Source organism: Vicugna pacos, chromosome 9 (assembly GCF_048564905.1).
Source record: "Vicugna pacos chromosome 9, VicPac4, whole genome shotgun sequence".
Lineage (NCBI taxonomy): Eukaryota > Metazoa > Chordata > Mammalia > Artiodactyla > Camelidae > Vicugna > Vicugna pacos.
In genome coordinates, this window is record NC_132995.1 from 70,650,761 (window position 1) to 70,676,885 (window position 26,125).

At 40.4% G+C, this 26,125-nt stretch overlaps 1 protein-coding gene and 1 pseudogene across 4 annotated transcripts in view; both read left to right on the forward strand.

The window, feature by feature from the left end:
• PLPPR5 (phospholipid phosphatase related 5) overlaps positions 1–26,125 on the forward strand; it is a 102,265-nt gene that overhangs the window by 64,352 nt on the left and 11,788 nt on the right. For 2 of the 4 annotated variants that reach the window (XM_006197348.3, XM_015243788.3), the window contains exons 4-5: positions 9,389–9,565; positions 17,380–17,514. In XM_006197348.3, the coding sequence (XP_006197410.1) occupies positions 9,389–9,565; positions 17,380–17,514 (312 nt within the window). The remainder of the gene's footprint in view (positions 1–9,388; positions 9,566–17,379; positions 17,515–26,125) is intronic. The other 2 variants (XM_072968148.1, XM_006197349.3) reach the window with 1 other exon arrangement.
• On the forward strand, positions 4,327–4,861 carry LOC102532560 (actin-related protein 2/3 complex subunit 3 pseudogene; annotated as a pseudogene).

The window sequence follows — 26,125 nt, forward strand, 5'->3', positions numbered from 1 at the left end:
TCTCCCCAACCCCTGTGACTTAGCCACAGGTGAGGGTTAGGAGTGATGTCAGCAATACCCTAAAACCACACTCTGGAATTTGGAGACATCCCTTAAAATCTCACAGTTATATTTAATATTAGTATGAAATTGATAAAGCACTTTGTTGCTAGTTGCAAAACTGTGTATACTGTCTATTCACATATACTCACCGTAACTATGAGACTCTGTGTGTGTGTGTGTGTGTGTGTGTGTGTGTGTGTGTGTGCGTGTGCACTTTGTGGTGCACATTTATTTTCCTTATTGCAATACTACATTTTCTTTTTAAAGTACAATTTGATTCTTTTCCTGTTATTGTATAATTTAAGAGAGTATCTCAAGATCTGGAATCCAGTTCTTAATACTTAAATTTTTTAATGACTCTATAGGATATATAGATTATTAGGTGTAGTGTGTATCATACAGATATCATATCAATGGATAGTCACATATCCATTAATCGCAGCTTCTTTCCTTAATTAAAGAAAATCTGAGAAATATTGTGATTCCTAAGATTTAACTGCAAATTCAAACAGTTTTGAGGGTTAGTCAGAGACACGTGAGGTGTGCTTTTGCCATTATTACCAATGACTTTTTATCCCTGGTATTAAATTTAAATGTTTCATTTGCATATTTTAATAGTTTTTGCAGGTTCTACTTTCTTCATTTGCCTTGAAGTTAAACTAAGACTAATTCCTCAATTCATCTAACCGTCTAGTGCACGTTTTTGTAATGTTTAAAGGTCTCCAGAGTGGTCTTTTGCATATTAATCTCAGTCTCTTACTCACTAGTTTAATGAATTTTGAACTTTAGAGATGGTGGCGTTCTCAGAATTGCAGGACTCAAATATCTCTTGCTTGCATGTAACTCCTTACCTGTCACATAGCTTTCTTTTCCTTGTACCACAATCAGAAATAAAACAGAAGCCTATCTTTATCTAAATATTACCTTCCTTTTTATCTGTGAATGGAAGACAGCTATTAGATGATGGAAATGTGTGGTTCTCGATGTTACAGATGGCAGAGAAAATGTTAAGTAAAAGCATTGTTTGTTCTTCTGGCTGATGGACGAAGTGCCTTGTGTACAATATATTTACCAGGGGGGTCATACTGGAGAGAAATGGCCTCCGTGTAATACCAGCCACGGCTGCACTTCAGGGATAAGGTAAATGTGTCAGTGATGAAGGGGCTGTTATTCCCAACCAAGCCATCAATCGGCCATTGTGCCGGGGGCAGCTGAGTCCCTGAGCATATTCTGATCTTAACTGCACGTACCAGCTGGTCCTGAACACTGAGCTTGTTGTTAATTTACATCACATTTGTGACTCCCTAGTGTTGCCCATTCAGGGACATCAACTACATGATAAATTCTGTGTCCCTGATTATGTAATCTTTTGTTAGGGACCCATTAGGTATATTGTAAAGAAAATGGATGGTCACTCTTGGTTTTTCAAATGCATTATGTGTAAGGAACTTTATTCCCATGGCTGTAAATTGGGCAATTTGTTACTTCTTCCGGCAAATGTAGTTTTAATCCAGATACATCATTTTAATCCTTCAGGTTTATTCCAGGCACAAAGCAAACAAAAATCTTCATGCTGCCTTGTGACAGTAATATAACTTTCGCACTCCCAGCGTGGCCACTGTGCTAAATCGTACAAACTATTACTGTCATTTTACAAATAATGTAACTAAGATTGGGAGAAGTTAAGTAATCTGTCTAAGGGCACAGATCTAATCAGTGGTGGATTGACATTTTAACCCAGGTTATAAACTCCTGTAAGCTAAACTTTTCCTCCTGGTTTACACTGACCAAATATCGAATCCACCAAGTATCTAAAGGGCATCAAGAGATACAAAATAATTGAGTAACTTTGAAGAAGCAAAATATTATTAAAACAGCTATTATGATAATCAGAACCTGAAAAAGATAGGTTTAATGGGATAGTTTAACTCTGAAAATTCAAGATAATTCCATAATATCATTTTATTACATTATGTGCTGCTTGAAACAGTAATATGTTAATAGACAGAAAAGTTAGATACAGATGGAAGATACAGATAAGTATGTCTGATGGAGCACAAGTGCCCTAAACATGGTTTTAGATTCAGTACGCAACTCCAACCAATACAATAAATAAAAATAATAAGGTAACAAATGTTGAAATTGGAACAATATTTTTGAATATTAACTGATACATTTTTCATTTCCCTTGAATCTTAAGGCTCTTGTCTAAATCTTTATTGTCCAGCAGAAATATAACATGAAACCACATGCATAATTATTAATTTTCTAGTAGTCATATTTTAAAAACCAAAAGCAAACATTAAGTTGATTTTTAAAATATATTTTATTTAGCCAATTATGTACAAGTTTTAATGTTTCAACATGTAGCATTGTAAAAATTATGAATGAAATATTTTGCATTCCTCTTTTTGCTAAGTTTTCAAAATTCAGCATCTTTTTGACTCTTGTGATGCATCTCAGTTCCAGTATTACATTTTCATCCCAAGCATTTGATTTGCATTTAGGTTTCATAAAGTGTACAGTGTAAAAGTAGATGCACATTTGTTCCAAAATATTTAGAAGTTTTCTAATAATCAAATCAATTACCAGTTTTGAGACTTAAATTAACTAAAATTAAAGATTTCCTTTTCTCCACAACCGCTTTAGCATTTATCGTTCATGGTCTTTTTAGTGATGGCCATTTTGACCGATGTGAGGTGATGCCTCAGTGTAGTTTTGATTTGCATTTCTCTGACAATTAGCGATACTGAGCATTTTTTCATGTGCCTACCGGCTATTTGTATGTCTTCATTGGAGATATGTTTGTTTAGGTCCTCTGCCCACTTTTAGATTGGGTTGTGTTTTTTTGTTATTGAGTTATATGAGCTGTTTGTATGTTCTGGAGATTAAGTCCTTGTCAGTCGCATTATTTGCAAATATTTGAAATCAGTTTAAAGAATCCAGTCCTAACCTGATTATGAAATGCAGGTGCATGAGTAAGACCATAGGGTGCAACCCAGGAAAGTTATAACCATGCTCTAGGTGGTCAGAGCAGGTGTGCACTGGGGGGTGATGTGGGACGAGTACTGGAATGGCCAGCTTGTGGAGGGATCTGGCCCCTGAGCTATGTCCTGTCTAGTGGGTGGAATCAAGGCCTTTTATTCTGTGGGAAAGAAGAGGCAGAGGGTAACAGAGTTCATGATAATCACCTGCAAGTAAGTAATGAGCGGATATTTTGAGGCAGAGAACCTAAAAGGGAGAAAAATGGCAAAATAACATAAGGAAAAAGTGAAAGAAGCATGAGAACAAGAGAAGGTACCAAGTTTTCCACAAGCTCAGCCACAAAGCTGCCATAAACCTGACGATCGCCGCTCGCCGGCACTGCCCACAGCCTCACACAGCACGGCTAGGTCCCGGTCTTGTGGTCCCTGGCCTGGGCCCCGACTTAACCCCCCGCAGTTGCTGAGGACCTACTGTGTGCCAGACTCTGTGCTCAGGACTTTACCTACGTCATGTCATTTCACCCTTTCCACACTGTGTGGTAATATTTTTATTATCACTTGCGTTTTATACGTTAAGGAGACCAAAGCTGAGACCAGTTGAATAATCCATGTAAGAAAGTGGCAGAGCCAGGACTCAGACCCAGACTGGTTCCAGAGCAGGTGCTCTGATCACTGCCGTTATCGCCCGTGGATCATTTTAACAAATTTCAGTCCATTCATTCACATGTTAAGCAAATATTAATTGATTATAAGTTTTCTTTGGACACCATGAGAGAGGACTGCAAACTTAGTGACTTAAAACAGCCCAGATGTGTTACCCTAGAGTTCCATAGGTCTGAAGTCCAGCACGGGCTCACTGGGCTAAAATTGAGGTGTGAGCCCGGCCGCATCCCTTCAGGAGGCTCTAGAGGAGAATCCATTTCTTGCCTTTTCCCGCTTCCAGAGGCTGTCTGAATCCCTTGGTTGGTAGATCCCTTTCTCCATCTTCAAAGAGCAGCATGGCATCTTCAGATCTCTTTCTGACTACAGCGTGAGAAGGTTACCTACTTTTAAGCTCAAGTGATAAGTGACATCTTCACAAGTTCCTAGGATTGGCCCACAGGCATCCTTCGGGGGCTGGTAGTCTTTCTATCACAGGTGCCTACCTTGTGCTAGGTTTTGATCCAGGCAACATGAGATGGACAAGGAGGAGAAAGACAACAGCAAGTAAACAAACGCATATGCAAGACAATTTCAGGTAGCGATGTGTGCTTTCTAACAATAAAGGAGTTCAGGGGGCTGAAACCTGAGCGCCTCCAAGATGCCAGCTTACCACTCTTCCCTCTTGGACCCTGACACTAAACTCACTGGAAGCATGGCACCGCTGCCTATCAGCAGTCAGTTCTAGAGGAGCCCCTAGAGGACCAGAAGGTACAGATACTGTGCATGAAGCCATCTATTACTTCAAGGCCAAGGTCGTCTTCAAAAACTATGAAATCAAGAATGAAGCTAGTAGGACCTTGATATATATAACTCTCTACATTTCTAAATGTCTAGAGAAACTCTGGAAGTGTAATTCTAAAAGCCAAGGCGAGAAAGAAATGTATATACTGGGAATCACTAATCTTCCCATTCCCAGAGAGCCTGGATTCCCACTTAATGTAATTTGCACCAAACCAGCAAACCAACAGGAAGATGAAGTAATGAGGGCCTGTTTACAACAGCTGAGGCAAGAGACTGGACGGAGACCTTGTGAGAAAGTTTTTGATCCTGAGAATGAGAAACCCAGCAAGTGGTGGACTTGGTTTGTGAAGAGACCGTCTATGAACAAGAGTCTTTCGGGACTTGGACAGTGAGGGAAGCCTTGGGCAGACACTGTCTCCACCACCGTGGAAGCATTTTACAGCCAGATGGACATAGTTCTTTGGCTTTATTTCATAAAGTTTTATACAGAGGAGAGAAGCAAGCATATCTTTGCTTAAAGAGCTCTTTATCAAGAATTTGGGGGAAGAGATGGGGTAGAATGGGTTGTTGATGGGTGATTTGAAACTTTCTGTAGTATTAAGCTGGTGCTTAATAAGTAATAGTAAAGAAATTTCTAACACTTCATGTCAGAATAAAAAAGAGTTCAGAAATTCATTTTTCCTCAAGCGTGCCTTTTATGCAATCGTTAATTCAACATTGTTTGAACACCTACTATGTAAAAAGTGTTCTGTGCATTTCAGGTAGAACAGGGAATGGACAGAGGTTTTATTCTAATGGAATATTCTAATGGAACGGATAAACGTACATACACAGAAATGGAGAACGTGACTTTAGCTAGTGACAGATGCTACAAAGAAAGTACTCCACACTCTATTTCTCCTGTACCTTTCTTTGCATTTTTCATTTGTTCCTTCTTTTCCTTAGTAAGTCTAATAGGTCTTTCCAGTGCTTACTGAGTTTCAGGCAAAGTGCTAAGCACAGGGCTCACAGTGCAGAACCCATACTTGGCATCTGTGTCCTCAGTGTAGTGAAGGAAGCAACTAAAATTAGTGTGAAGCAGACATTCTGGTAAGGATTCTGGGAGAGGACGACCCAGGTACTTGGGGAGCACGGCTCGGTTAGGGATGCTATCCCCGTGTCTGGGATGCTTTGTACCCACCCCTTCCCCTTTGCTGGGAACTCACATTCATCCTTCAGGATCAAACCTTAGATGTCTCCTCTTTGACTAACAATTTCAGGTGTATAGTAAGTGTTTTTATTTTTGTTTGATAATTAGTAAAGCAAATAATTTTGTTCTAGAATTGTTTTAAAATGGTACAGTGCTTTAATGTACCCAAGAGAGAGATGGTTATTATCACAAGTGAGTCAGTTCACCTTAGTGAATAATGTGGGCATTGTGATTACATTTTAGTAACAGCAAACTGGGAAGCAAAACCCCTTTACGTGTGTGTCAGTTATTGTAGGTGCTGTATAAGCAAGGAGAAGAGTGTGGAAGAATGTATACCAGGCTGTTAGCAGGTAGCACATGGCCAGCTGTGGTTTTCTGCATCTTTGTGCCAATGGATATTCATGGGATGGATGAATAAGAACTGCCCCATAATGGTGAGACGGGTTGGCCTGTACGGTCGTGAGCATTCACTAAACCTTGAGGACCGAGTAGGTACCTTCTTGCTCAAATCATAAACCCTTCTGTTTGTGTTTTCTTTTAGCTACATTTTGACATCTGGCTAACCTAGATGGTTTCATGAGTGAATTAAAAACCAAGAGAGCATAAATAATCAATTCCTGTCCTGTATCCAACTTGCTTAATAGATTCTTCTGCCATAATTTCCTCTTCTGCAAATTGGGAATAATAGGCTTTCTGTGAGGTTAACGCAATTAGACTGGTTAAAAGATACTTACATGCAGAAAGTGCCACAGAGTTTCCCAGTACATGTGAGTGAAAACTCAAATTTGTCTTTTGTGACATCCACGCCAGTTGGTTATGCTACGGAAAGTTCTGTGCATTATGAAGCAACACTTTGATCCACCTCCAAGTTGAAAATATCTGAACAAATGTCACCCTTCTCCCAGAACCCTTAAGACTGAATTTTCTTCCACTCTGGTTCTGGGCGTTAAGTGGGGATCTGGCGGAGGGAGAGCCAAATCCCGGGCTATTCCTAGTACAGAAGCTTTCTCATGAGTTTGTACGGTGGCCAGGCTGTATCTTGGGACTCCTTGTAAACCGCTCTTGAGTCAGAGCATCTCAAGAACAAACTCAAATTTGAGCGAAACCTCTGAGGGTTGTAGCCCAAGCTCACGGGTCAGGATAAGCATACACAACTCGGACAAGTGAGGGCTGAGCTCTACCTGAGATGGCCTCTGGGGGTGAGGGAGAAGGCAGATGTTCTTCAAAGCCATATTCGATTCTGTAGGAGATTCTCCACACAAAACAGTCTTAACACTGCTTCTCACTTCTCCCTGATAGAGGATGGGCGTCGCCTCAGCCCGTAGACTGTGGGGGCCTCTCCCTCCTGTCTTTAATTGTATTTCTTTTGCATTACCTGATACTTAGCTGATGTCCATTGACCATTTCCTTCAGGCAAGAAATCAAGAAAGAAAGGAAGAAACGAAGGTATGAGGCACCGAAGTCCTCTGCCCATGCTTCCCCCTGATGGCTCTCCTTTCTCAGAAGTGCCACTCCCGGGAGTCAAGTTGTGCATTCTTCATAATAAGATTTATCCTGAGTCAATTTTGTCATCTATAAAATGAATTTAACGATGCTCTCTTACTAATATGGTTATTTTGAGGACTTAATAAGATAATTAAAGTAAAGTACGTAGAACATTGCCTTGAAGAGCCATTGCTCATTAAATCATCGCTCTAATGATTATTATCGTTAGAATAGTGTTAATACTATTCAGTTGTCATTTCACATTTATTTTGTCTTAGTAAGGATAGGATGGCTTTAGCATTCTGACACATGCGAAGAAATGCCAAGGTAAGAAGTCATGCACCAGGCAGACAGCTGTGTTAAAGAGCATCTCACAAGCAGCTCAAATTTCACTCCCTGTTTATATGCACCGCTCAGGTGAGGAATTACTCTATTAGATGCATCACTGGAAACCTGAAGTGGTGCGATATTCTTGCCTTGTCATTCACGTGAGCAAAATCCTTTAACGTTCTCCAAATGGCAAAAGCATCATTTGCTTTCTCATCTCTTCCTGTTTCCCTCTCATACATACTTATTATCCCTAACTGAGTTTATTCAGCTCTTCCAAGCACAGCCTTAGAATACACAGTCGTAGCTCTGAAGGTCGTAGGGCCCAAGATGGAGAGAATCCAGCTTTTTCTTTTATTTCTAGAGTATTGGGATAAATTGCAAAAGGCTAGAACTTGGCTAGATAGAAGCCCTGTATCACATCACATGAGATGTTTAAATATTCATGCAGTGTGTACTGGCAGCCAACAGGCCTGCAAACTTTTCCCAGGGAAAGAGAAAAGAGAATTTCTGAATTTCACAGCATTCCAAAGTGGCTGCCACAGACTAAAACCTTAAGTGCTGACTTTGGTTTTATCTCTTAGGCACATGTATTTTTTATTCAACTGAGGGCAGTAGGCAAATGGTTGTATGCATTTCCAAGTATCCTTCTGACTATATTACAGGATCAGATTCTGACATTAATATAAAAATTGATTGTACTGTCAAAGCCATCTCCTTAATAATTACTAATAGCTTGTGACAATAACTGACACAGTCCCTTCGCAGTCAACAGATTCACTTTCATAGGAAGATGTGGTTTAAGTTATATGAGCATTTGAGCTATAGAATAAATCAGACTGGAGGAAGGACTGAGTTTCTTGAGCACAGTGGCTGCAACTTGAAGTCATTTCACTCAGTGAAATCAACTGACACCACTGTCTTCGTTAGCTTAGTGAAGATGCCAGAAATGTAGGTGTTTATTAATTGCTTTGTTTCAGTTTTAGCTGACATATTTCCCCCATCATAATTAAGTTTTTTGTTGTCCTAATTCACACTGATGAATTTTAGTTAAAACACAGTAATTTTGACATTTCAGATAACAACATAAAAGCAAACCTTGGTGCTGTCTTGAACCTTAAATCCTTTCTTCAAATTAGTATCTATTTAGTGGAACTCTACTCCACTTTGTTTTTTATAACTATATTCACAAATTCTGATTTTATAAAGTTTGAATCCTCTCAATTTGGCATACAAAAATATAATCCTTAAAGACATTCATTTATCAATTTTCCCCTTCTAATAGTATTGATCTAAAATGTAAATTTAGGTAAAGCAAGAATCAGTACATTAGAAGTTAAATAAAAGGTCACTTGGAATGTCTGTACTCAGCGTTCTTAGATGATTGATATTACGTAAGAATTGGCCATTAGTCTAGTAGACTCATAGACATAGAATACAAACTTGTGGTTGCCAAGGGGGCGGAGGGTGGGAAGGGATAGACAGAATTTCAAAATTGTAGAATAGATAAACAAGATTATACCGTATAGCACAGGGAAATATCCGTAAGATCTTATGGTAGCTCACAGAGGAAAAAAATGTGACAATGAGCATATATATGTTCATGTATAACTGAAAAATTGTGCTGTACGCTGGAATTTGACACAACATTGTAAAATGATTATAAATCAATAAAAAATGTTAAAAGAAAAAAAGAATTGGCCATTAGTCAATATAAGGTAAGGAAAATTAACTAGTCACTACTCTTAAACTCTACTTTTAAGAAATTTCTTTCAAAAAGTGCATAAACCACCGTTAGTTACTTGAATAATACAGGCATATATGTGTCCATAAATATGTATGTGTACTGACACATATGTAAGGCGTAGATCAAGGAAATACATTCATAGAAAGTCATGTTTTTTTTTTCATATTTCAGATGTACATTACCAACACCATCAAAGCCAAAGGAACAAGGCTTGCCAAGCCCGTTCTCTGCCTGGGCCTAATGTGTTTGGCCTTTCTCACCGGGCTCAACAGAGTGGCAGAATATCGAAATCATTGGTCGGATGTGATAGCAGGCTTTCTGGTTGGAATATCTATAGCAGTATTTCTGGTAAGTACAAATTTATGTATGTAGATATAATTTGGTTTTTTTAATTAACTTGTATAACTACCTATTAGAAAATACAGGTGTGAATCACTGGGTTCAGTTGTCTAACGGCGGTATATCAAATGGAATGAAAGACTTTTAAGTCATTCATTTTTCTTCCTCCTCCCTCATTTGTTCTGCCTAAAGTCTGGTTTGGGGATGAAAAAAAATGTATATTCTACATATAAAGGTAAAGAAGAAAATATTTTCATATAAAATGGAATGAGGCTAAAAACATTCATTTCTCCCCAGGTGGTTTTTTAGACTGGGTTGTTTGAATATTTTAAAAATTTCCTCATGGCACTTTTGCATCCTGGAGTGTGTAGAGCATCCCAAATCTCCCTAGCGCCTCAGCTCAGGGCTGTCCCTGAGCCGCCATGTCATAGCGCTCGCTAGCAGGGAAACCTCGCTTGGGAGGTGAACCAGTTACCTGCAGTAACTAACAATCCCTGGGTGGTTGCCAAGACAATGTCATCTCAACTCAGATTTTGCCAAGTCGTGAAGAGCATACGTAGTGACTTCTAATGAAGTGAGCATGCCATCTCTCCTCCTATTATATAAAATCTCCTTGGAACATTTCTAGGTTTTGTTGTTGGAAAATATACTTCAGTCTGGCTTTAGAATTAACCAGTCCATTGTAAGTATGGATATATAACAGTTTACCCAAGCGGAAAAACGTGTAGACGACCATATAAATCAAAACATATTTTTGCATTGACATATTATAAGAAACACTTTATTTTCAGTTTAGTTACATTTAAATTGTTTCTCAAGGGTAACTTTCCTTCTTCAGTTTCTTTTCACTAGTTCATAACCAGTAAGCAACAACTTTTATGAACCTTTCCAACTACCAGAGATTTGAGCACTGTTTATGTGCCAGGCACTTTATACAGGCTGTTTCTTCTAGAACTTCCTGTGGTAACGTGGAGACCATTCCCTGATCCCTCTCCAGACCCTGTGCTGGTTTTCTGCTTGATGTCGCTCCCTCCACGTCCAGGGTCCCTGGGAGACGCGGGCTTGTCCCTGTCTCTCTTCCCTGGAGATTTTCTATAACCTTGGGAAAACCAGGGCCCAGGCTTGTGCCAGAACCTTTCCCTTGCTTTCACTCATCATGGTTGAAATAGTCTAGCTTTTTATAAAACAAAACAAGATGAAAAACTTACAGAAATCCTAAGAAAGTAATCACAGGCGAGGCAAAGAGCATTCCACAAGTCCAAGTTTTAAAGCACTGGTGTTGGAGGGAACTGCATTTCAGCTCCACGGATCCCGAACATCTTTGCTGGCATCCCGTTGGGCTTCGTCTCAGCTTCCTGGGGCTGTTGCCTTCCCTTTCCTGCCAGTGGACATCTTGACACCTCGCAAGGCTAAATCTAGAGCTGTCGGGTTTTCCCTGTCACTTCCTCGTCTGAGAACCGGGTGGTGAATGATGAATTGGACTGTGGGTCCCCCTTGGGCTGAAGACCTTCCTACTGCACATACTCAGAACGTACCGTAGGGCCCTTCACACATTCCCACATACCCAGGAGAGTGACCTTATAAAAAGGCCATGTGAAAACGCTTTAACCATGTGATAACTCAGCCAGCATCTCTGCATTCATTCACAACCATTTATGAATGTGAGTGCCTACAGGTGCCAGGCAAGGTGCCAAGAACCGGGGCGGCAAGGAGGTTCAGATAAACTTGACCTGTCTTCTGTGGGAGCTTGGTTCGGGGGTCAGACCGTAATAGTCAGGTCATCCCCCAAACATTCCCAAACATTCTTCCTTCATAAAAATAAACATTCACTGAGATCCAAGCACTGTGCTTGATCATGGGAGTAAATACATGAAAAAGATGCAGTCCAGGTACTTAATTAGACCACAGTCAGGTGGGACACAGTGGACACAGAGAGTTCTGTAGAGGGTCAAAGGTAATGGTAGAGGTGTGTATACCCAAGAGATCTACTCTGTTGGGATTAGGGACAAATCAGAAAGAGGAGATGGCATATAAACTTGCAAAGTTTGTAAAGCAGGTAGGTCTAGCCTGGGGCATAAGGAATGAGAGGAAAGGAGCACAGAGCACAGAGGCGATATGGACTATTTCATCAAATAAGCACGTATGAGGCCCCTGCTGTATTCCAGGCCCAGGACGCGATGTGCGTATGAGAGAACGTGGCAGCCGGGAATGGTACCGGTCACCCAGCACAAGTGGCGAGAAGGGAGTGCAAAAGCCCCCAGAGGGAATATCCTGAATGGCCTTGTATGTTATGAGAAAACCTTGGGATTTTGTTTAAAAATATAGCTGATTTGGGAGCTTCCGTCAGGGTCTGAGTTGAAACAGGAAAACAGCCTGGTTGAATCCCAACTGCTTTATGGTGCTCGGTTTGTGCCACTGGACAACTTCCCTGGCGGCAGTTTTCTCCTCTTCAAATGAGGCTATTCACAGCCTCTTGGAAGGATTATTGTGAGGCTTTATAAAGGTTTAACGAATGGCCACATGGACAATGGAAATAATTCCCAAAAATAAGAGTTGGTTTCCTTTTGGTCCCTTTCACTCTGTGATAAAATTTGTGCTTTGAAATACGTTTTCTGGAAAATAAAGCTCCAGGTGAGGATAGAGGAGACAAGTTATACAGAACCAGGGAAATAAGACGGTGCAAACAGGGCGCCGGTGGGCACAGAGAGAAGGGAGGCTATCCGGGAGGTGAACAGTGTGGAGGCTGGTGGAACACTGGGGATGTGGGGACAGAGGTGGAGAGCAGTCTTTGACGGTTCTCGGCTTTCTCATTTGGGCAACCAAGTAGAATGTTTATTTGAAGCAGTGACTACTGCTCTGGCCTGCCATGTCCTGGGGTGTTTCCAGTTATCCTGCAGTGTGTGCAGATCTCTAAAGGGATTCCAAACTAAAATATACACTAACCTACTCCAAGACTCTGTGTGTCGGGTAGGCACTCACGTGTCCCGTCACCCACACCCTATGTCTAGCGTTTGCCTTTGACTCACTCTCGTCGTTCGTCCCCCCACCTGGTGACTCATCTAGTGCCAGCTCATTTCCACTACAAAACATTTCTCCCGCGTCTGGTTTCTTCGCTGTTCTGACCATAGCCTCCCAATTGTGGAGATCAATACTTCTTGCCGCTATTATGTCTGTTGGTTCCAAATATCTCCCATTCTGCTTCTATACACATGATAACAGAATTCACTTCTCATAACAAAACCAGACAAACAAACGAGAAACAAACCTCTTTCCTGCTGCCTTAAATCAGACACTTCCACCGTACTTATGGGACCCTCCCTGATCAGGCTGATTTTGCCTTTTTTTTTTTTTTTTTGTCCTTTTTGCTGGATGTGTCATTGAACAAGTCACTTAGCCCCTCAGTATTCTTAAAATAGTGAGGCCTCCCCTGAGCTGTATTTAAAATAATTACCCCTCCCCCAGGACTCCATTCTTCATTTCCTATTCACTTTCCTCCTGACTCAACTTTTAATATACCACCTATAGTAATTTTGGTTTTGTTTTTTGCTGTCAAACCCACTAGAATGTAAGCCAGTCATGGAGAAGGAGTTTGTTTTCATCACTATGTATTCCCAGTACCCTGGTTCTGGTCCATAGGAGGTTCTCAGGAAATATTTGATGAATGAATGAATGAATGATTTGCTTCCCAGAGCTCTTTTGAGGGTTAAGTGAAATTACGTATGTAGTCAGTGCAGCGGAATGCGTGGTGCAGAGAAGGCTCTGGATGTCATGGTCTTGACCTTTGATGACTGTATGCAGATCCTTTATGCACCTGACATTTTTCTCAGACAAATCCCAGCTTCCCCAGGAAGTGGCCCTGATTACTTGATTCTCCCATTTTTCCTGAATTTCCACTGCACTTGAAGTCTGTCTTGTTACAATCAAAGAATTACCTTCTGTACTAAATTTATCGCTCTCATGTGCCTTTTCTTCATAGTTGGAGAACACAGTCCCTGTGCTTAGGAAAATGCAAAACAAATACTCGTTGAACAATACTTGTAGACTGATTCATATTATTTTACAAAAATGTATGCCTCAAAGCACTTACAAGAAAGATGTACATTACAGTGTCAGACAGAATAGTTCAAGTTCACTGAGCGAAAGCAAGAGCTTGTCAGGTTATCATATGTAACACCATCATCATCATAATCGGAGTTATCTGAGTGCTCTGTGCTACATTAACTCAATCCTCACACAGCATGTTGAGATGTGGTTATTATTGTCCTCATTTTGCAGATAAGACAAACGGGTCCAGTTATATCAAGTAACTTGCCCAGGCTGACAAAGCTAGTAAGTAAAAGAGCGCAGGGTTAAGCCCCAGCCCTGTTTGACCTCAAAGCCCATACACTTAAATAAAACAGAGATGTTTTATTTGCCAAAATGAAGAGGGGAAATGGGCACAAGTGGATCAGATTACTTTATTATCGCTACTGGGAAAGGAAAACACAGATCTGTGTGTAAGGGTGACTTACTAGTGTCTTTTTTTGGAGGAAAGGATAGAATTACACTCATGGAAACCACTAATGTAAAAATAGGATGTTTTAAGAGAAAGTCACTTTCCATTATATAGTAATGTCAGAAAATTTGAGAAATTGTAGCCTGGATACATGCTCATTCATTTAATCTGTTCGTTTACTGTGGCACTTGAGAATTCAATGGTGGTCAAAATAATTTAAAAAAAAACAGAAAGCATGTCTGCTTCCATGGAGCTGATAACCTTGGAAGAGACTCACATCAACCAAAATATTTTGCTAACTGACGGATGACGTCATATAGAGGTTGGTGTTTTGGTGAAAATAATCACAGGTCCTCATGAGCAAACAAACAAAGACAGCCTGGGGTCAGGGAAGACTAGTGAGGAAGTGATGCTGGGATGAGGCGCCACAGATCTCAGTAAGAGATGGTGCCCAAAGACGGTGGACATGAGTATTCCAAACAAAAGGGAGGGAAAGAGACTAGAAGGTGTTTGGAAAACAGAGAAGAAAAGCTGAAAGGTGGACCAGAGTTTACACTTTAAGAGAAATGAGAAGCCAAGCCACAAAGTGGTTTTAAGAAGGTTAACATGATACAATTTGCATTTTAGGAAGATCATTTTCACATCATTGTAGAAATGGGTCAGAGGGAGCCAAGATTAGATTTAGGGAGACTTTAGAGAGCCATGCGTGAATCCAGGCAAGCGGTGGTGATTGCTTCGTCCTTGGAGTTGGTGATGGAGGTAGAACAAAGAAGATGCAAGAAATCAAAATCTTCAGGAAGGAAAAACGGAGCAAATGGCTCGAGTGGTTGAGTCTAGGAGCTGCCCACGTTTTCAGCCTTTTGCACCTGCATTAAAGAAGTGAGATTGTGGGGGTTCTTGCCTTTCCCTGAGAGGGTCCAGAAAAAGACCAAGTTCTGGAGGAGGGCCAGGGGATAGGCAAATCTTGGTTTTATTTTGAACACATGTCGAATTCTTCATACCTTTGCCAACTAGAGAAATGGAGCTAACTTGCTAATCTGTTGCAGTCTTTTCACTTTCAAACCGAGAAAACTGAGACCCAGAGGGCTGTCCCAGAAAGCGCAGACTGAGGACCAAAATCCACATCTGTTGCTATTTCCTATGAGCATTTTTCTGATAGGAAATCAATTTCACACTTGTGCATGTTACCAGGTAATACTTACTAAATATTTGAGCACGATTCTAAGGAAGACTTGGTAATTTCCTTCAATATAATTTAAATAATAACAGTATTGAAGAATAATCATTATGCGAATAGATACCATCTAATGAATATCTACTATGCGTCAGATATTTAAATATTTCACGTATGACTTCTTAGCTGCTTCAGTGGTATTGTCCTGACCCTCAATTAAGGCACAGAGGTAATTGATAATACCTTTTAAATGGTTTTCCAACCTAAATAGTATAAAAAGCAATTATTCTAATTTCAGGAGCCCCTATGAACTCTAGATGAACGTTTCTTCATCTAATGACTTCCATTTGTCTATGTAGCTCATTATTAATTTCAGCAAGATTTAATTGAGAAGAATTTGTAGCAATTATTTTTTCCTCCTCCAATTTTCTATTAATTTATAATATTAATAAAAAGGGAAATGTGAGTGTGTGTGTGTGTGTGTGTATTTTTCATGAAATGGGTGTGAAACTGCTGTTTGTTATGTTGTTTGTTGGCTAAAATTGTTGATTCTCTCCTTTGCTCTCTAGGCAGTGGTCAGTTGGTGAACTATAGCCCATAGGCAAAATTTGGCCTGCTGCTTATTTTCGTAATTAAGAAATGTTGTATTGGAATACTGACATACCCATTTACGTGTGAATTGTCCATGGATGCTTTCACACGAGAGCTGAGTACTTGCTGCACAGATTGCCTGCAAAGCCAAAATATATATTATCTGCCCATTACAGACAGAATTTGCTGACCTCTGGTTGAGGGTAATTACTGTCTATTAGTCCTTTGCAGGGTCATCATTTGATAGAAGTTTTATCAAGTAGCCATCTCCAAGCCTTTACTGTCCCTTGCTTGAAAGATCATGATGGCAGTGATGAAGTTGAAGTGCACAAATTATCAGGCTTTGATCTGTGCTTCTCATCTGTGATTATTCAAGGAAGTGGAAAGATGATAAGTAGATAGCAATTTGTAAGGAATTTTGTTTTTTGAGAGAAAGTCTCAAAGTATGTGATATTTTGTAGATTTGTAAATTTTACTTATAAAGCTGGAGAACAACCAAGATCTAATTGGCCTTTGAAAATATAATGAACCCTACTAAAGGAAATGCTTTCCAAAGGAAGATTTGTGAAAAGTGTACAATGTAAGTGTGTAATTATGTATTAAGCATTTTTAAACTGAATGTGAGGTTATAACTGCAAGTAAGTTCTATATTTTGGTTTGATAATTGAATAAAATAATCCAGCAAAGAAGGCTCAAGAATGTCTTACCCACTAGTTCATTATAAGCAAATAATAACAAATAATTTTCCGTATGGTTTCATTTACTCTTTCTTAAAGTTTGATCCATCTGCATCTGAAGCTTCCAGAGTGCATTTTAAAAGGGGCGACTCCTAGACACCATCCTTTATGGATGAAGTCAGAATTTTTAGGGGAAAGCTTAATAATGTGCGTTTTTAACAGTGCCAGAACGTTGTTTTTATGCACACAAGGGTATGAGAACTTCTGGTTTAGTTCAACTCCTGTCATCTATGGGCTTTAAGCAACTGAAACGAGGTTCAGTTTCCTCTGTGTAGAAGGTCTTCTCTTTCAGCAGTAGCCCTCGTGTGCTGCGGCTGAAACACCAAGTGTATACAGGATACGGTGATAGACAATAAGCTGGGTTAATTAAAGGGACGCCACTAAATTAGAAAGCGCCTATTGTACAAGGTTTATTATGAATGTAATGATCTTGACGCAAAGGGAAATAATTAGCATTTAAATTAAGTTGTAGGTTAGCCACATTAAGGAAAGGTTAGCTCATTGTGAATTTTTATAAGGCTATAATGTTATTTTTGGATTGATTTGAGCATTGACTGTAACCTCATTTAATGGAAGCTTTGGAATAATAAAATCATCATTATTAACTGAGCTAGGTATTAATTGATGAATGTTCTTGAACAAATTTACACTGGAATAACTATTAAAATTTACACAAGTTAAATCTGGATGTAAAGTTATAGATGTGTAATATTTAAATAATTTCAAAATTTTATTACTATGATTAGATTTATAAGGCTACTCACAAGGGTCATAGTCATAGGCAGCATGGCTTTGCTTTAACTGTATTTTTTTCCTGAAATTTTAGGTGGTGTGTGTGGTAAATAATTTCAAAGGAAGACAACCAGAAAATGACCATATACACACAGATAATCTGGCACAGATGCCAATGATCAGCATTCCTCGTGTAGAAAGCCCTTTGGAAAAGGTAACATCTGTACAGGTGATTCATAATTTAAATCCTAAAATGTGATTGTTATCTAGAGCAAATGAATGATTACTCCTGAGGGTTCCTGCACATTTCTGATTTACTGAAACAAGCTCAGAGTCTAATGTGGTATTTAGCAAGAATTTAGTCACCGAAGACGTCATCTTAGGAAAATGCATAGCACGTGGAAAATTTTTCTTTGAATTCCTCATGCTAAAAGCTGAGCGCCTGTACATGGAATATGTTCTGTACTTTGCCATAGCTTCAAGATAAGGAACACTGTGCAGTGGTCTGAAACATGAGCAGAATAATAAGATAGTTTTACTTGAGAATATATGCAGTTTTCCATAATATTCCATTTCTTCCATGCTTTATTTATATGAGGAACTGCTTAGTATAACAACTGATGCATAATCAGGACTCAGTAAATATTTATTGAATCCAAGTATATGAAGTTCCAGCATCAGAGAAGCACCAGTCGTGTGCTCCTAATCGGGGTGGCACTGAGGATCAGGTTGAGTTAAATGGAGCCAAGCTAGGTAGCACTTTGATTGGCAGGTCAAAGCCTCACTGGGCCTGTCAGTGAACAGAGAAACCAGGCGTACAACAGTTAAGTTTCCTTGAGACTTCTGTGAGCTGGATAGGGTAGTATTTCTTAAATAATGATGCAGTTATGCACATTTGTAACTGGTTACATGACCGCACAGAGGGTTACTAATGGCTTCTCCTCAGTCCATGTCCAGATTTTGATCAGTATCTTAGATGAAGAGTTCAGTTACATGAAGAGTTCAGTTACATACTAACTGGGGGTTTAGATGGTGTGAATCTGTAAGGGATCATTATAATACGTTGGGTGAAAGAATAAAAATTCTTGAAAAATTACAATAAAGATACAACTGACAGTTAACTGGAAATAAAGAAAATGTTTTAGATTTGGATTTCAAAAAAAGTTCATGTCGGGTAGGTTACATCTACGTAAACTGTACAAATGAAAAGGCTCCAAGGGTGTAGGAGTCCACCGCCCAGCATGTGTCAACAGCATCACGTGGCTGCCAAGAGTTAATATGATTTTTAAGTCCCACGCACGGAAAATTATATCCTAAATGAGGCGACCGATAGTTTGCTCTGCTCAGACCAACTGGAATACTGTGAACTGCCCTTGGTGATGTAGTTTTAAGGTAGACATTGACAGAATAGTTGACACTCAATAAATATTTGTTAAGTGAGCAAATATGTGACCAATGTGGTGAGTGGACCCAAAGTCATGGATTATAGAAAACTGGAAGAAACAAAAATAATTCACTTAGAGTAAAAGAAAATCCAAGAAAGATGCAGTGGATCCCCGTAAATATCTGAGGGACTGTTGCACGGCAGGGGGGTGCAGCGTGTTCTGCAGGGCCTCGGAGATCACAGCTGGGATGAGAGAAGAGAAAGCGTAAGAATATAAGTAATGTCTGGAAAGTAGTAAAAACTTTCCACCTTAAAAGTAATGAAGTTTCTTCTTACTGTAAGGATTTCAGAACAGCTAAGTAAGCACTCGTCCATGACACTGTGGAAGGAACTCAAGCATTTAGATGAGACACTAGACGATGAAGATGATGAAGGTGATGACGGTGATGATAAAGTAGTGACTCCCACTTGGTCATCATTCCGTGTGTGTCAAGTACTATGATGTTTGCTTACGTAAATTCCACAAAAACACTTCAGTGCTCTCCAAGTGTAATTTTATTCATCGCAACAGTTTTTGAAGCTGGGTATCATTAGCGTGGCAAAGACTGCTAATAGTCGACCGGCATTCCTTCTCCCAGTCTTCCTTTTAGTAACTGAATTTCCCGGTCCGGTTTTAGCTACACCCGTGGCTGCCCAGCCATAGCCTGTTGCATATTTCCCAGCTTAACTGCAGTTAGGTGTGACCATGCAACCAAGTTTAGACCAATGCAGTGTAAGCAGAAGGGCAGTTGCAACAACATCTGGTTCATCTCTTTGAAGACTCTTGTCCTGGACATTCTCTGCCTCTTCTCGCCAAATGGAACAGGTAAATGACTGGAATGATCTTTAATGTTTGAAGAGGACTGATCCTCCTTGCCAGCCGAGCTTCTGGAGGAGCTCATGGAGCAGTCCACATACGCACCCTAGATGGTTCTGAAGAAGAAATAAGCCCTCTTCCCTCTGAGTCATTGTTTCCATCTCTTTTCTCAGTCGATGCTCTCTTACAATAAATTTCCCCATTATATAGTTAAGAAAACCGAACTTCTAAATGGTAAAGCCGTGTACAGATGAACACATCATTGATAAACAGCAAAGAAAAACTACACAGTGTATTCCAGATACATGCCTATGTCATAAAATATATATTTTAAATGAATGATACGTACAAAATTAGATCTTGTTTAACTTAAAAATTAAAGGTGGAAAACAGAATTTAGGAAGAGTTCTTAAACATATTTCGAAACATATTTTGGAGAAAATGGTGAGGATAACAGAGTCTTTATTTTGTATACCTCTGAAATTATCTTGAACAATAATCAGTCTCCTGCTTTTTAACATCTTTATTTGCGTAAGAGTTCTTTAGTAGCCTCCTCACATTGCCAGCTATCCTTGTCTACCATTATACCATTCTGTATTTTAAATGATCAAAAAAATTCCTGTTCTTAATTTTATGTTAATTCATTTTTATGTACAGTGATTTTTAAAATATTAGATGGTGAAAACCAAAATATTCTGTTAGAGTCTCTGGATTGCAAGAGATCGGTGTTTATTAACTTTTTTCTTTTGTTAATTTTTTTGTTTGTGACAAGTTCACGTGCTTTGTCTTCCGCTCTGGTAGTCAGGCAAGAAAGATGATTGGAACCTGATCCGATCTCCCCCTTACCCATCACGTGCACGGGCGCACTCCCGGCTGAGTTCCAACTTCCCCCTGCGCTCTTTTCACTCCTGTCTCCAGGCAGGATGCTGTCTGCACGGTGCGTGGTCTGCTGCCCGCACCCACGCAGACCCCGGGAAGAGCGCGAGTGCAGGCGCTGGGCATTCATCTCAGGCCTCCCCCTGGAGCTCTGAGGCTGGGAGGGCGTGTGTCTGTGCCCATCAGCCGGAAGGGGAGGAAGGCCGTCACTTCAGGGAAGCCCACAGTAGCTTTCTCTGCTTTTTGCGATAAGCATGTATCTCTTTTCATCAGAGTTCACGCAAAATGTAACCCTAGTAGGTTGATCCTAATTGATAGTGGGACAGTGACATTACATCCTTAACGTCTGCCCTCCGAGGAGAGAAAGGGGACCCTGGTGTTACGGTTAGGCCTGCAGGCATGGCCTGTTGTTTTAGCATTATTCTGCCAAGCTGTCATTTCCTGGTTGTCAGCTTTGTGTGGAGAAGGCGAAGGGTTTCTTTTAGAACTTATGTACTTACATAACCTCTCATGTTCAAAGTACGTGTCTAATAAACTGTAAGCTACAGAGTAATTGCAGCGTGCAAGCATTCTTGCTTATAAAATGCTAGCAGTTTATCCCTTAATTATAGGGAGTTTGTCATGTAGTTAATTACCACCGTCTATGAGGAAAAGTCATGATTTTTCTGAAAGCTAAGTAAATGTGAACATTCATCACATTCAGTTTTATGAAAAGAATTAATCATGTGTGGAAACTAGCCCATCATAGCTCAATGTCCACCGAATATTTAAGCTACCAGTCACTTTATTACAGCTGTTTGTAATAGCAAGTCATGAAAGGTCTAAATGTGTATCAGTCGGGAAGTATTAAGTCGGCTGAGATACATTCCTGCAATGGGATCCAGCACATTAGAGTGGGATGTTTCTGCTTGCGGGTTCTAGAGGTCAGCTGACTGGCAAGTTTGGACAACTTGGACCTTGGGCAGCGTGCTTAGGCACTCTGTAACTCAGTTTCCTCATTCGTAGAATGATTCATACAATGATAGCTATATGAGTTCAACAAGATAATAGTCAGGCACTTGGAAGTGTCTGGCACCCAGGAAGCCCTTAATTATTACCAATTATAATTATTACTGCTATTAAGCATTGAAATGGATGGGGTAAATCAAGTTGTGGCAAGTTCTCCGATATATTGTAAAATATTTTAAGTTGATATATATATATAACGTGTCTGTATATGATGAAGCCGGTTATGCAGAATACCACACAAGCTATTTCTAGTTGGATAGGAGGGAGCACGTAGACGAGAGAGAGGAAGGGGAGAGGTACCTGCAGACACCAATGTGAGAGCAGCTGACATAGTGGACCTGGTTTTCTCTCCCGCTCTCTCCCTCTCTTTCTCTTTTTCTCTCCTTTTCTTCCTTCTTTCCTTCCTTTCTTCCTTTTCTCTCCTCTTCTTCCTATAACGAGGCTATATTCATGAGAAATTGTGTAACTAAATCATTATAATGTTTTAAAATGGTTCAGTGGTTTTCAGCTGCTCTCCAAGGAGACCTTTGGTCATGCTTCCTTGTATTGACTGCCGATATGTTCAGATTGACCGATGTCTCTTGGAGAAATTTTCCCAGAGTAATTTCAATCCCTGTGCCCTTTCCTTCTGACTCACACAAACCTTTTGAGAGTGTTTGGTTTATTTTCTCTGCACAGAGACCTTGGTTGTGGCTCACATGCCTTTACTTATGCCTCACGCCCTGGGTCCTGCTTCCCTTGGCACCCCTGTGGTCATCTCCTTTTCAGGTCCTGTCTGTCCTGGGGCCCTGACACGAGCTGTGGGCAGGTGGCTCTCATTTACGGGATCCACAGTCCCACCCACAGAAAACCCCAGGGAGCCAACTTTCTTCTTCAGCACCATCACTCCTCCTTTCCAAACTCATCCTTTCCTGCTTCCTGCCTTCAGCAGCCCAAGTATCTCAAACAGAATCTTCAGTGGTGCTGGTTTCAGGAGGTCTCCAAACACACAAAGACACTATTCATTACTTTTGAGGGTCCGAGAAAACAGAAGTCTGCCTCTCCTTCTAGGAAATGGAGATGGAAACATTTACGTATTCATTAGCTTTACTCTCCTTTATTGGCAGCAGTAAAGTAGAATTAATGTTTTAACAGCTGTGTCACTGAGAGTGAAAACTAGATACAGTAACATTTTAGGCATGTCTACTAGCTATAGTATAAATAGATCGAGTTTGAAGGATGTCACCAAAGGACAATAAAAATTTTTCTTTGCCAATAAAAAGTTCAGTGGTGCAGAAATGGCTAAAATCTTATATGATCCCAGTAATATCCCCAAATTTCGAAGAGTGAGGATAAGAGATAGGAGCAACCTCTGTTAGAACGAGGAGTCTATTCTATTTAGAGCTCAATTCAGCACCTTGGACCATCAGGGTTAGCAAATAGGCAAATACACACCAAAAGAAAGCCTTCAGAAGAGAGCAACAGACTCTCCTCTGATCAGGCTTCTCATTAATATGGGTACACGCCAGGTGAAGGAACCCTTTTCTCAGCTGAATGAGTATCATAAACGGGATGAGGAGTTACCTTTATTTTAAAAAATAAAAAAGTCTGCCTGCAAGGACTACACCATTTTCTTGCAGTAGACGTTAAGCTGAACAGAATAGCAATCCTGATGTTTCAACAACCTTAGAAATGAAGCTGTGCAGAAATAAAGTGGTCTTCCTGGAAACGCCCTTGGCCTCAGCTACTGCCCCCACTTGCCACTCAGGCTGGTAAATCATCCAAACAATATTATAAAACTACATCCTCCAGCTCTTCAGCTCCAGAGCCAAGTGAAGGATTCCCTGACGATTCCTGCAAGCGGTGAGGGGATCTTTGACGACTCTTCCCCTACTCCTTTTAGGAAGATAAACTGAGCTGAATCTATTCTGATTCAAGTATAAATAATCTGGACAATTACTTAAATCCTTTAAAATGATTTCAGGACACGTAAGAGATATATATTTTAAGAGTCAGAATCTGTTTTTGAGGGGGAAAAAAAGATTAACTACAAGAATTTAATAAAATTTATGATAGCATCTCCTTTCCACTGTCAAGGAAATGAAAGAAGATGTGTGAAATGAGAGATGAAAGCGAGCTGGAGCAATGGCACAATTAGGAAACTAATGTAAGATAGCAAATAATGTCATGGCAAGATGAAAGGCAATACTAGAAACCGTAAAGAACTAAGTCCACAGTGGGGAAAGTCAAACCAGTCATGGTAAGGACAGGTTCCAGCATATGCAGTAAAAGAACAAGAGAATAAAACTGATCTGAGTAAAGATGACAGATACAAAGAACATACTGCTGAAATCTAACATGCAAATCATTGTAGATCCTAAAAAGAGAACAAGTGGAGCTTTGGCAATATTCAGGTAAATTCCATAAATATCTGAATCTTTAGGCTAGAAGGGTTAAGAGAATACCAGGTAAAATTAAAGTATATGCTAGAATTTAGATACATACTTCTCAGTGAAATTTTCTAATTTCAATACTGCAAGAAAGAACTCTACAAATATTGTGGTTGGTGTTATTAACGCTCCCAGTTATTAACCACTCCCTTCCTCAGGCCGAGTGTCCCTCCTGCTCCAGGTACTTTGGGCTTGGCCAGTGACACATGAATGAACCTGATATACAGCCCATCAACTGGAAACTTCTAGAGTCATCAGGAGCTTCTGCCAACCCTGTTGCTCTTGAGCCTTCTTCCAGGAGAAGGCCATGTTCCAGAAGGGGGCTTCTCTGCCAGCCCGGGTCCCCAAATGGGAAGCTGTGGGAAGCAAACCAACACCCAGACTGTAGCCTGGAGCAGGTTCATGGAACCTGACCACCACCATGGAGCATGAGGGAGGAACACACATTTGTTGTTGGGATCCAGTGGAGCTTCTGAGGTTGTAACATAATATACCTGGTGGAAGCTAATACACACAAAACTTATACCCCAAGACTAACAGCATGCTAGCCTGAGACTTCTCCCTCAACAGCATGAGATGCCAGAATAGAGTGGAGTAATGTCTTCCGAATTTTCAGTGAAAATTTTTGTGACGTAAGAATTCTCTTCCCACCCAAAAGGTCATTTAAGTACTAAGATAACCATAAAATACTGTATATGTAAGAATTCAGGAATTATATTACTCATGAAAGGTACCAGAAGATGTTTACCAACTAACTGAGTAAATCACCAATATCTAGAGCTCTGACATTGAGAAGAGTCATCATATAAATGGATTGGCAGGAGATACAGGAACTATTTAAATATAGAATTAATTAGAATTGACTGTGGTAAATAAAGTAGCGGGAACAGTGCAAAATTATAAAATTCATTTGAAGAGAAGATACATAACAAAGTAAATTAACACAACAGTGACAGGATGGGAGAGAAATCTTAAACAATACCAACAAAATTATCCAAGTATGGTAATGTGGAGATTTTTGTAAAGGAGGAACTCAATATTACTATTTCATTCTTGCATTGCTAACTAGAAAAAGTTAGGTTCAAGCATTTTTGAAAAATAAAAGTTATCAGGAGTAGTTTAAAATAATTTTAAAAGACCAATGACAAAATGCTAAGATTTAAATGACACACTTGCCAATGGGTCGATGTCTGTTAAAAATCCTCATTGAAAAATGGGCAAAGTTCAAAAATTGGCAAGTCATTAGAGATCAAATGTAAATGAAAAGGAAGTATATAGAAAAGTGTTCTCTGCCACGTTTGATGAAATTCACGAAGTGTCTTTTATGCAACACTGTAAAGTTGGTTCTTACCCTGTAAGCAAGGGGGAGCCTTTAAGGAGTGTAAGGAAGGAGATGGCATGTTCAGAATGGAAAATAAATTGCAGCAAAACAAGACAAAACAAAAGCCAATCTGAGAGGCCGCTGTGAAACTCCAGGTAAATGGTAACAGTGACTTAGACTGGACCACAGTGCAGCCCTGTTATGCCACTGTCGCTGATCAGATGCTGATTCTGAGCAGAGGAGTTGTCTTACTCCGTCCAGGCTGCTACGACAGAATACTGCAGACTGAGTGGCTTAGAAATAGCCTCGGAGGCTGGGATACCCAAGATCGAGGCGCTGGCGGATTCAGTCTCAGCGAGGGCCCCCTTCCTGGTTGTAGATGGCCACCTTCTCCCCGTGTCCTCACACGGCAGCAGGGGTCAGGGAGCTCTCTAGAGTCTTTCTTGTAAGAACACTTATCCCGTTCATTGAAGGACTCGGCCATCATGATCCGATCACCTCCCCAAAGCCCCATTTCCTAATAGCATCACACTGGGGGCTAGGTTTCAACGAGTGAACCTGCGGGGGACACCCGCACTCAGTCTACGCTGGGGCTCCCTAGCCCAGTGCTTTACAGTGGAAAAGGGCCGACCGCTGGCCAGCAGGTCAGTAAGACAGCTGTCCCTCTGCCCCACCCACCTCAGGAGACACGCTGACCTTTCACCTGGGGCGCTTTCCTGTCCTCTCTTCAGAGACTTCTCTTGTCCATAAGTAAAGGAAAGGGATTACGCTGACTTCCTTCCCGGGACCCTCCTGGGTCCAGCTGCCTTCATCCCAGCAGCAAAGCACTGACTAGTTTTATTTTTTCTCCCTTTCTTGCCCCTTGCTTGTTCTTGCTCCGAGGCGGAAAGCTGCCATTCCGATCTGCACATGCAAATGATGCACGCAGATGCCTTGTCAGTCTTAACTGATGCCGAAAAGAAAATC